At 42.9% G+C, this 11795-nt stretch overlaps 1 protein-coding gene across 1 annotated transcript in view; it reads left to right on the forward strand.

Annotated features, from left to right (window-relative positions):
- Window positions 1-11779, forward strand: part of trpc5a (transient receptor potential cation channel, subfamily C, member 5a) — a 128399-nt gene extending 116620 nt beyond the window's left edge. The window contains exons 17-18 of the mRNA XM_017436829.3: window positions 4357-4446; window positions 7386-11779. Coding sequence (XP_017292318.1) covers window positions 4357-4446; window positions 7386-8390 — 1095 coding nt within the window. The 3' untranslated portion in view covers window positions 8391-11779. The remainder of the gene's footprint in view (window positions 1-4356; window positions 4447-7385) is intronic.
- The last annotated feature ends 16 nt before the right edge of the window (window positions 11780-11795 follow it).

The raw sequence follows: 11795 nt of genomic DNA on the forward strand, positions 1-11795 counted from the left end.
TTGTGGGCAAATGTGAAGCATTAGCGCACATTTTGGCTTCGGTCGCTGCTCCTGCACGCTCCCGGCATTCTGATGTTAACAGGAAGTGACGTCACGTGTCTTCTTCCTGAGTTATTTGGGGTTAAAGTTGTGGTGTTTTGGGCAAAGTTGCGATTTCGCGGGGTTTGCTTGATTTTGCGTTAATAGTTGCGATCGCAACATCATGAAATCCTGGAGGGTCTGATTAAAAGTCTCTTCCCTGAATCTGATACCTGATATAAAACTCAAAATAATTGCATCGACAGTTTAGCTCCTTTTTAAAGAAAAACCAAGACTTTCTTTTATTTATTTACTTTTTTTGATGACACTGTGCCTAATCTGGTTTTATGTTCTTTATAATCATCTGCTTCGTCTGTTATTAGACTATATTTATGTATTTTATTGTGAAGCATTTTATAATTAATATAGATTAAAGGTTCTATATAAATAAACTTTATTTACTTACCAAAAAACAAAAGCTGCACTAATTGGCAGCAACAACGAATCTTCAGATCTTCAACAATAAATGTCTTGTAGAAGAATTTTTAACCTAAACTGAACTATTTCTTATTTTATTACCATTTAAACCTCACTTTCTGTTTATTATCTCCCACCTTGAATGAAGCTTTGCTGCTAAATTTAACCAGAGACACGTGGCGCTGCATGAAAACTATCTGACATCCCGTACGTGTTCATAAAAATGAAACGGTGTGGTGTAATTCGGTGTCAATGCAGATGGAGAGGAATACTGGGTCTGTAATCTCAGAAAGCTGCAGCTGAAAGCAGTTATTAACGTAAACTCCAGGAGCGTGTGATTCACTCTGACATCTCTGCCGGCTTCAGTTTCAGGTGCAACAAAATTGAAACTGAAAGGAAAATTTGTGGTTTCTCTCAGCCTGGATTTCTTCCCATCCTTCGTGGTTTTGTTCTTTTCACCTCTCTTCTTCCTGAAGTCTCAATGAAAGTAAACACAGGAGCCAATTTGTTAACTGGATTAGACATCTCCAGCCGAGGCAATCACACTGAAAGAAAAGTCTGGAGCTAAATTAATTTCTCTTCAGGTGGGCACATGTTGTGATTGCACTTCAGGACAAATCTGTGACTCAGCCGACCAGCAGCTAACGGCACCAATAAGAAGCCTGATGGCTTAAAAACCAGGGACACGGCGTGACGGAGGGAAGACGTTTGCAGTAACTACTGGATGATGCATAATGTGTCTTTGTTGCACTGATGCACATCGACAAACACCCAGACGTGCTGCAGTTAGGATTCTCAGATCTTTTGAAGTAGAAAAGTTATGAACAGCTAATATCTTACCTGTTAAAGATAGCTCTGAATGACATAATTTCACTTTGAATGATTGTACTTGACAAACTGAATGTATTTAACTTCAGACAAATAGCAGGAAGTACTAGCAGTTATTAGCACCTGTATGCAGGGCCGGAGCTCCCACTGATTCCACCGAGGTCCGGACATCAGTGTTTTATAAAAACATGAATCCAAACAAGGCTTCTGAACGGCGTGGTTCTCTGCGTAGCTCCACCAGTTTCCTGTAGGAGGCGCTGCAACTGTGTGCAGCTGCAGCCAAACTCAATGTCTACGAAGAAGAGCGCAGCTTTGCTACCTTACTGCTAAAATAAAGACCAGAAGAAGAAGAAGAAGAGCGCCGCTTACGGTGAAACACAACCGAGGTAACTCGCTGAAAATATTCTCCTTCAATTCCACGAAGCTGAAGTTGGTTTCTGATTCAGAAAATGGCTAAAGGGCGATTCCAGCTAATTTTTCCCTCCCTTCAGCATCTTTAATCTCCTCTAGTTAAAAAACTACAACACCTAGACACTTCAAACCTGGAGCAGATTATTCTGCACTGATTGCAGAACATTTAAAACCAAGTGTGTGATCTGTGAAACCTTCATCTGATTCCTGAAACCTCAATAAAGGGCCACTTCAGCACTTTTTTTGCCTCCGGACCACACTAGAACTGGTCCAGCTCCAAAACTCCAACACCTCACTGGTATTTGATAAAAAGGTGAAATCTCTGCTAAAATCTTGTGTTTTGAATCAACATTCATATAAACTAATTTATGTCATTTCAGTGAGTCGTCATGGTTGGGCCCTGAGTCCTCTGTTGCTTCAGATGAGGCTGATCCCCATGGATTTACAAACACACACAAATACATGTCATATACACATTCAAGTCACTTGTTTTAAATAAATGCTCCTATTTTAAGTTTTGGTCTTCATTGTAACTGATGTGCAGGGGGAGAATGAGTGGTTGACCTCAGGATTATTTGAAGTTTGGCTACAGCCCTGCCTGTAAGTAACAATAAAAATTTCAGTGAATTGTTGTCTCAAACAAAACTGACTGCTGTAAAGGTTTACAGACTAGAGTAAAACATTTAAACCTAAAACGACATTCAGAACCTGCAGATGAGCTTAAAACAGGCTGCTTCTGTTCAATAGAAACCCCCATTTTCTTAAAGTAGTCAGGAAATGAATCTCACACACTTTTGACCTCAGTGATGTGTCTGTTCGGTTAAATAAATGGACGTCTGGCACTTCCTGTGAAGTGTGAATAGAGTGAGAATTTTGTCCCAGACTATAGATCGCTCATGTAATAGATTTGACTCAAATTCTCTGTTTTAGCGCATTCAGTTCCTTTATCTTCAGCTGGTTTCATGATAACTGACATTCTTTGTGTCCGTACAGATATTCTGCTTTTTTTATTATCAGTTTCTCTTTTTGAGTGTCATTGTCTTGCAACGTTTTTAACATCTTCAGCTCTTGCTGGTAATAAAAGGACACAGTAATATTTTTGGCTGCTGTAAGTGCTGTTTTGATGTCCAGTTTTGTGGGCTTCTTGTCAGAATTTGTGCAAGAAATGGACCAAGACTGAGCTCGTGTAATGTAATGCCAGTACTTTGTTTTTGGCAGCAACGATTGTTCCTCGGTTATCCGTCCATGATTTTAAGGGCTGTTGTGGAATCTGTCCTGCACATTAACAGAGTGTGTGGTGTGTTTTTGGCAGAGGTGCTGAGTGACAGCATGCCAGACTGGCCTGTTTGGACATCACAAGTGTTGACTGTGGGACAGAGCTGTGTGTTAGTGTGTGTGTCGGCTCTTGATTTACCGCCCACCCAGCTCCTTTTCCTTCGGTCTGTAAATCAATGAGGTTGACCCACATCTTTGGCTGATTGATTAATCAGACAAGAACATTTAAAAAACACTCTGCTGCTCTACAACTGCTCTGAAACTTCAGAGTTTGTAGAAATTGTTAATTGCAAGTAAAACTGAGGAATATATCCCGATGGTAATATTGTGATATTTTAAAGCTGCTTCCTCGTTTTCTGACTTTCGACTGTCCTCCACAGCGAGTCCTCCATCTAACTCTGTCCTCTGTGTCCTCTGTCCTCCATGTCCTCTCTAACTGCATCCATACATGTCCTCTTTGTCTCTAACATCCTTCTGTCCCTCCTCTGCACATGTCCAAACCGTCTCTAACTTTATCTCCCAGTCCTTCAACTTGTGCTGGACCTCTGATGTCCTCATTCCTCATCCTGTCCATCCTCGTCCCTCCCAAGGACAACCTCAACATCTTCAGCTCTGTCACTTCCTGTTCTGTCTCCAAACCAACATGGCTGCTCTCATGGCAGATCTTTGCTGCCACCCTTTTGTCTCAAATCCCTCCTGAAACTTTTCTCCATCCTGTCTGGACTCTCTTCTTCACCTCTTTACCACACTTCCTGTCCTCCTGGACAGTGGACCCTAAGTCCTTGAAGTCTTGCACCTTTGTGACCTCTGACCTTGTAGCCTCACTGTTCCACCTGCCTCCACCTCTCCAGGTTCTCTCCCACCTGTTCCCTGTTCTTACCACAGATCCTGATGTCCTCCGCAGACATCACAGTCCACGGGGACTCCTGCCTGTCCTCATCTGTTAGTCTGTCCATCACCAGAGCACAAGAAGGGACTCAGAGCCGATCCTTGATGCACTCCCACCTATCTGTCCCTCACCACTGTCCTGCTGTCCTCACACATGTCCTGCTGTCCTCACACATGTCCAGATGTCCTCATCCAACACCACAGCTCCTCCCTGTCGGATGCTTTTTCTAATTCCACAGAAACAATGAAGTTCTTTCTGAGCCTCTCTGTTCTTCTCCACCAACATCCTCAAATCAAAGATGGCGTCTGTGGAGCTCTTTCTCGGCCTAAAACCATAATTGGCAGATGATAAATATTAAGAGTGGGATATGCTTTGTTTGGCACGTGTTTGTTCAGGTTTATAGAAGTGAAAACAAAAGTGAAGTTGATGTTAGTAACCACGGCAACTGTCTTCAACAGGAAGTGATCCGGAACCTGGTAAAGAGATACGTGGCGGCCATGATACGCAGCGCGAAAACAGACGAAGGACTGACAGAAGAAAACTTTAAGGTGAGTGACCACGATGAGACCACGTAGCGTACCACCATCAGTGGATGAATGGGTGAATTACTGACTGTGTGTAAAACAGCTTTGGGGTCCTTGGACTAGATAAAGTGCTGTACAAGTGCAGGCCATTTGCCATTTTACTGTTTAAGCAAAAAAAAAGAGGGATCCGTTCTGAAACCCTGTAAACAAGAAGTGTTAACGACGTCTTTCTGCCGTTCTGTAACTTGACGCTGTGCAGAGCTGCTTCTGCACAAACATCGGGTCCACAGCAAAGCTTTATTTACGTAAGAACTTAACTATAAACTCTGCAGCTTTTATTGGAGCCAGACAGAGCTGCCTTTTTTATTGCTGCAAAGATTTATTAAAAGACTTCAAATAACAACCAACTGTCCACCTTCTGCCTTTTCATTTCCAAAACCCACCCCTCCGATAGCAACACTGCCAAGGCTTTTTAGCTTCTTTTTTTTTTTTTTTTTCGCCCAGTATTTCTGAGCCGTAAATTATTTTAACCCCCGGAGTAGGTTTCCCATGATGCCCTTGAAGTGAATGTTCCTGTGGGCTTTTTAAAGCAGCATCATCAGGTGCACGTCGGACTGAATCCCTTCTCCCGCCTGGTGCGTGTTTACCTACGTCCGGGCTTTTGTGCGCTGAAATGTGTAACCAACATCAGCGTTTTCTTCTCTGAGGAATCAAAACAACATGCAGCGTGCAGAATCCCATATGGCAAGTTGGGGGGAAGTCAATAAAGTTGCTGCGAGCTGATTTATGGGGTTTATATCTTTTGGTTGGAGAGACAAAAACAGCAGGAAGAAAGGTAAACACAGTGACTGTGTATGCAGGTATTTATGGAAGTTTTATCTATAAGCTGGAGCTTAAATTTGATTTGTGACAGATTTAAAGGGAAATGAGAATCAGTTTTGTTGTCTCCAGATGAGTAATTGATTAAATGCTAAAAGTTTCTCTAAAAAAAAAAAAACTAAACATCATTATTCCTGTTTTGTCCCAAAATAAAGAGGCTGGAATTAAACTTTGCTCTCAGCATCTGGTGTGTAAAGAGATAATCTGGTCATGTCTGAAGTGATATTTTGTCAAATAGTTATTAGTAGGTAGTCCAGAACATGAAGCCAGGCTAATATTTAGCCAAACGAGGGCCTGTTTTAGATTATCTTTCAAGCTTATAAAACAACTTTTTCTCAAAAATATCACACTGGTGTAACAGGACACAACATAAGGTAAAATTCAGCACTTTTGCACGTAAACGTTTGTTTCGTTTGTCAGCGTTTTCTCAACTGAACGACGTCGGTAAATGCATGAGTGCTGAGCAGAGACGGTGTTCCTGATGATGATGATGATGGGGCTGATGAATGTGTCCTGCATCAGACCATCGAGACGCTCGAAGCTTTACCAATGCGTTCATCGGTGTCGCAGTCGACGCTCGGCACACGAAAAGACGTCGTCCGGCTGAGAGAACGGCGACAAACTAAATAAACAATGTCATGCAAAGGTTTAATATTAGTTAATAGAGTTATTTTACGTCTGTGCCATTGTTGTGGAAGAGCTGTGCAATGAAAAACAATTTTAAAAACCAGGAAGCTCTTTTCTCCACCCTCCATGACTGATGAGGTGCTAACGACTGATATTTGACAGAACATCACTTCAAAAATAACCAGACTATCTCTTTATTAACTCTCCACTTCAGCTCTTGTCTATTTTTTTATTTTCATTGGAGTAAAATTGCACAAATATACCATTATTTGCCATTTTAAAAACTCTCTTTAATGTCTTTTTTATTCACCAAAAACATCTGAGTGAGAATTAAGTGATTCTGCAGCACGAAAATCTGTTCTTTGTTGTTTTTCAGAAATTAAATTGTTTCATTTTTTAAAATATAAAAGAGGAATGGAAATATTTCTGTTTTGTTCTGTTTAACTAAATCAAATTGTAGTATTGGAGTATTTCCCCCTGAATGACCCCACTCTGGTTTCTGACACATCCCTTCACTTTTCACCGTTTATTCTTTCGTTCTCTGTTTTTGCTCTTCGCTGCTCGTCCTCCTCTTCACCCTTCGCCTCTACAAGCTGATGGTTCAGCTCCCCTCTCTCAGGCAGCCATCATCCTCATCTCTCCCACTTACCCTCCTCACCCTCTCCTTTCCAGCTTGGGTTTTTTATTCATGTTTATCGAACCATGTAAGACTTCAAAAAAAAAAAAAAAAAACTTTAGATCCTGTTGAAAAAACAATCTTTTCTTAAATGGCTCAAGAAGATACGTCTACCCTCTTTCTATTCAGGGGTTTTAGGCATTGAGACAATAAAAAATGATCTGGTTCTAAAATGAAAAAACCCTTGAGTGAACAGAAACGCTCAACAGATTCCACCATGTTGGCGTTTGTTAAACAAAACCAAAATGTTAAAACTTACAGAACCAACAACTCTCTGCAGGACTTTGTCAGTTTCTCACATGGTTGTGGAGGAATTTTTGGCCCGCTCCTCTTTCCAGCGTTGCTTCAGTTCATTGAGGTTTGTGGATATTTGTTTCCGCTCGGCTCTCTGAAGATCCCCACCGCAGCGTTTCAGGCTGAGGTTCTGGACTCGGACTGGACCATTCTGTTGTAGATTAGCTCCTGTTTGTTGGACAGATGGCCTCACATCTGACTCTAAAATCCTTTGGTCTACAGAGGAGTTCAGTGACTGCGAGGAGCCCAAAACGAGCCTAAATCATTAACGCTCCGCCCCCATGCTTGACAATATGTCTGAGGTGTTTATGATGAAATGCTGCGCTCAACTTTGGCCTCATCTGTCCAGAGGACACATTAGAGAAGTCTTGAGGTTTAGAATCTGGTAAAGACTAGAAGATTTTTATTATGTCCCCTGAAAAAGGAGGGTGGACGTTCCTTTTCCTGTGACGTTGTTGCAATAAACTGGTTTTCTGTCTCCCTGCAGGAGTTGAAACAGGATATCTCCAGTTTCCGCTACGAGGTGTTGGATCTTCTCGGCAACCGGCGTCCTCCACGGCGACACTACTCTTCCTCCAGCGAGACCACGAAAGACGACGCCGCCGTGGCTTCGGAGGACGACAGCGAATCAGGCGACGGCGGTGGAGGGGGAGTCGGAGTCCAGAAGTCAAAAAGCGTCACGTTCTCCAACCCAGTGGAAGAGGACAGAAGGCCGGGCCCGATGCTCGGCGTGTCCGCGCTCGTGCGCTCCATTTCGGGAATGACACGGATAGACAGAGGGCAGGAGGGTCAGCTGGAGGAGGTGATGGGGTGGGGGGAAGAGGAGGAGGAAGAGGAGGGGAAACCAAAGAGCAACGGGTTGAAGACTGCCGTCATCCCTCCGTCCTCCACCACCATCCTCCCCTCATCGTCTTCATCGTTCTCCACCACGTTGTCTTCATCGCTCGCCCGCACAAAGAACCGCCTGCAGCGCCTCTCGGCCCCCAGCTCAAAGACGGACTCCTTCAAACGCCTCTCCTACCTGTTCTCGCGCTCCAAACGCAAAGCCCCGCCCACACCGCTCCCCCTCCAGTCCCCGCCTTCCTTCACCATCTCCGACGGGTTGCTCCGACCGCTGGGGGGCCACAGCCACTCTGACTTCACCAGGAGCGACACCCACCTGAACGAGGTGGGCCGCTCGGTGGACAACCCGTCGTTCTCGCCACGGAGAACGAACGGGCGGGACTCTCTCCTGGCGCTGCCCCTCCCGCCCCCATGCCCCTGCCAATCCCTGCACTGTGCTTCCAACATGTCCGAGTCCAGCGCACGCCTCCTGGACTCCAGCGAGGACGTTTTCCAGAGCGAGGGCGTGGAAAGGGCGGGCGAGGGCGGCGTGGATGGGGACGGGGGTGGGGGGTTGAGGATGATGATTGGCGGGTGGGTGGGACCCTGTGAGGATGTCTTAGGGGACAGCTGTGACGTCATAGAGGACTCCGTCACCACGCAGCTATAGGATAGAGCAAAAACTGCTTTTTGTTTTTTTTTTTTTTTTTTTTTTTCTGTTGACGGGACGGCTGAATCATCACAAAGATGGCGTGATACAGAGAGAGAGGAGCAAGAATTCAACCTTTTAACAGCATAAATCTGGGATTTCTTTGGACTGCAACATTCAGAAGATATTAACACCTGCAAGGACAGAGAGAATCCTGATGTGGCAGATGTTTATGGAGACAGTTTGACGCCTGCTGTGGATCTTCAGACCGTATGGAGCGAATGTTTGCACACTCTTATTGGTTTAAAAACTACTCAAGGGCTTGTTCTAATCGGTCTGCGGGATGCCTCGCTGCAGAGCAACGAGTCGAAGTTTCAGCTCAGGATTACCTGGGATAGAAAGTCTTCCCAGCGGTCCATCGTAAGCAAACTGGATTTCACACAAGATGAATGAAAACCAAAAGCAAATGAATCACTTAAGAGTGAGCAAACAAATGGCAAATTCAATCACTTAACTTTTAAACACAACAACATGGCTGCAGACACAAATCTAACATGCAAAAGTTGTATTAATTAATTATAATCCACAAATTCAATATATACGATACAATATATGGCTGTGTTTGAAATGTTTACCCACCACATCATGGTCACTATATAGTAGACTATATAGGGGATAGAGGATGTGTGTTTTTACATTTCAAACGTTGCTTAAACACAGCAGAATTCATAATTATGCAACAATTATTCGGTCAGGTGCCACATAAATAAACCTATTAACTTATTAACATCACAATATCCACCTATGATTACAAAATGTCTTTGAATTAAATGTTAAACTGCAAGATTTGGTTGTTTCTTCACCAATTTGTCAGTCTCTTTCTGTCATAAAACCCACATTTTTTTGGAAAATGGCCACACCAGGAGCAGAAACATCTGTTCAGGTGACTCAGATTGTTGAATTAAACATCATTTTTTAATGTTGGTGCATCTTTTCTTGTGTTACACAAGAGCTAATATTACTTTCTCCCATCAGGACTTTGTTCCATCGCTGTCAAAATTTCCTAAGAAGTGGTTAAAAAAAATGAAGTTAATTTTGAAAGAGGCTTAGGAATCCTTTTGGAGCTAATTGGTGTGAAATTCGTTCATTTTTTTGCCAGAATTTGACATAATTTTATTACATTTTCTCATGTCCTGCTCCTGAGAAAGTCATAAACAACTTTTAATTGATCACATCTTGGTTTTAACTGTCACTATAGCCTCTAAAATAAAACATCACATTTAATCTTAAATTGAATTGGGTTTTTTTTCGATGGGGCCAGTTTTGAATTGGTGTTTAAGCGTCTTAATTAAATTCCTGCGCTGCGGTCTGACTCAGTCAAGCCAAACTGTCCTCATAAACCTTTTCCACGGACGCTTTGAGGAGACCAAAGGGCAGCAAGTCACCGGATGCTAGAAATCTTTCTTCTTTGTCTCTGGAATAATCGAACAAGCTGGATCAAGGTGGAATTACGTAAGCCGAGGTGACTTTTCGGAGCAGAAACATCGTTAAATCCCTATTTGGTTTCAACTCCCAACCCTCTCTTTCCAATTAACTAAACCCTGAATCTGTGATGGAATAAAAAACAAGGGATTTAAATCTTCGTAGAACCACTTGAATTTGAATGGAACTACCCTTTTACCAAATGGAATATTCAAAGCAAAGAACCTTACGATGAATCTTAAAGTGGAAGATCATCTTCTTTACCTCCGGGATGATGGATTTAAATGGGATTATAAGGGATGTGGAACCATTGCTCTGCTGTCAATAGCCTGCAGCCTCTCTCTCTGCATCAACAAGGGCCAAGGAACTTTGTTTTATCCTCATACCAGTTATACTAGTAATAATAATAATAATATTAATAATAAGAGACTCATCATAAGAATCATGAGGACTTTTCTGGTTTCTAAAGACTGTCTTTGCTTCTGTTTGAGTTGCCGACAGTATCCTGGCTTCTCGCTCAGCTCTTCCTGAATAAGTACACTTTAATCTGGTGGACAGAATGCCGGCGTGGTGTTGGTAGTGAAGGGGAGAAGGCAAAGAAAGAAGGAAGAATCTAACTTAATGAGGAGCAGATCTGCATGAACAGGGACGAGTTCGCCTTTCGTTTTTGGCTGGGAAATCTGTGTTAACCGGGAAATTTCACCAGAATTTCATCATGATTATTAGTTTCCTTTTTTTTGTTCTCCTGAAGTCGTTAAAGCAGCGACTTCAAAAAGGGTGGCATGAGCTGAGGCTGTTAACTTTTACTCTGGTTAATATACAACTGCCAGCAACGAAGTAGAGAAGTTATGCATGTTCGATCAAGAAAAAAAAAAAAAAAAACACCGTTACCTGCAGCACACACACACACATTCAGCAGGTGTGATGAGTAGCTCCTGGTCAAATGTTTTGCCCTTTATCTCATCTCTCAACAACACTGAGACATCATCTCTCTTTTTTCCTGCATACATTTTGTTCGTCTTTGTCCTTGCGTTTATTTCAGTCCCTCCGGCAGATGCTGCGACCTTGCCGCCAGCGGTCCCGGCATCAAAACGCCAGAACGTGTCGCTGAATCGACGCCGCGGTACCATAAAGGCTCGATCGCCCTCACAGCATCCTGTAATGTCAGAGATCCTGTTAGGTGTTGGACGACGCTGGGCTTCCTGCTGCTTCTTGGCAGCAGGATAATGTTTCCAGCAACAAGCTGTTTGTCATTTTACATCCCAGACTGAACTAAATACAACACATTTAATCTGCGCCGTAACCTCAGCTTTTAATTCAGCTTAATGACTATCCTCGTGAGGAATGAAGAAGTGTGAGTGGGGGATTTTATTTCTTTTCATGACAGATGAAGTCTAAACGTTTGGTCCAAAAGCAGAAAGTTTGAGGAGGACAGAAGTGCCTGGGTGGGTGTCGATTTATAAAATCTGATGGGGTATTTGTAGTTTTGATAAGATAACATGCATATTTAACTTACCTGAAGTAGTTTGGATTAATCTACTCGGCTGTATTTTTACTACAACCAGCAGTTTGATGAACGTTCAGGTGTTTTAACGTGAAAATCCATCGAGATCCAAACACTTGGACAACATTCCTGGTGTTACAGGCTGCAGATCTTTTATTCTGAAGGACTGTGTTCAAGAAACGCAACCTAAATACGTTCTTTTTTTTTTGTTCCCAGTAATTTTTGCTATGCAAAGGCATAACTAATTGCAACGAAGAGTTGCTGTGTGTCTGCGGATGGTTGCACGTTCCTCAAAGCAAATTTTGTTTTGATGCCAGAAAGTCTGGATTAGGTTTGAAATAATCTCATAATCTTCTGCAAGGCTTCAGGCTTTTCATAGATCGGAGATTTGATCTGTTACTTCACGAGCTGGTTTTCCACAGAGCAGGGGGGACGGGGGG

The sequence above is a fragment of the Kryptolebias marmoratus genome, linkage group LG7 (genome assembly GCF_001649575.2).
Source record: "Kryptolebias marmoratus isolate JLee-2015 linkage group LG7, ASM164957v2, whole genome shotgun sequence".
NCBI lineage: Eukaryota > Metazoa > Chordata > Actinopteri > Cyprinodontiformes > Rivulidae > Kryptolebias > Kryptolebias marmoratus.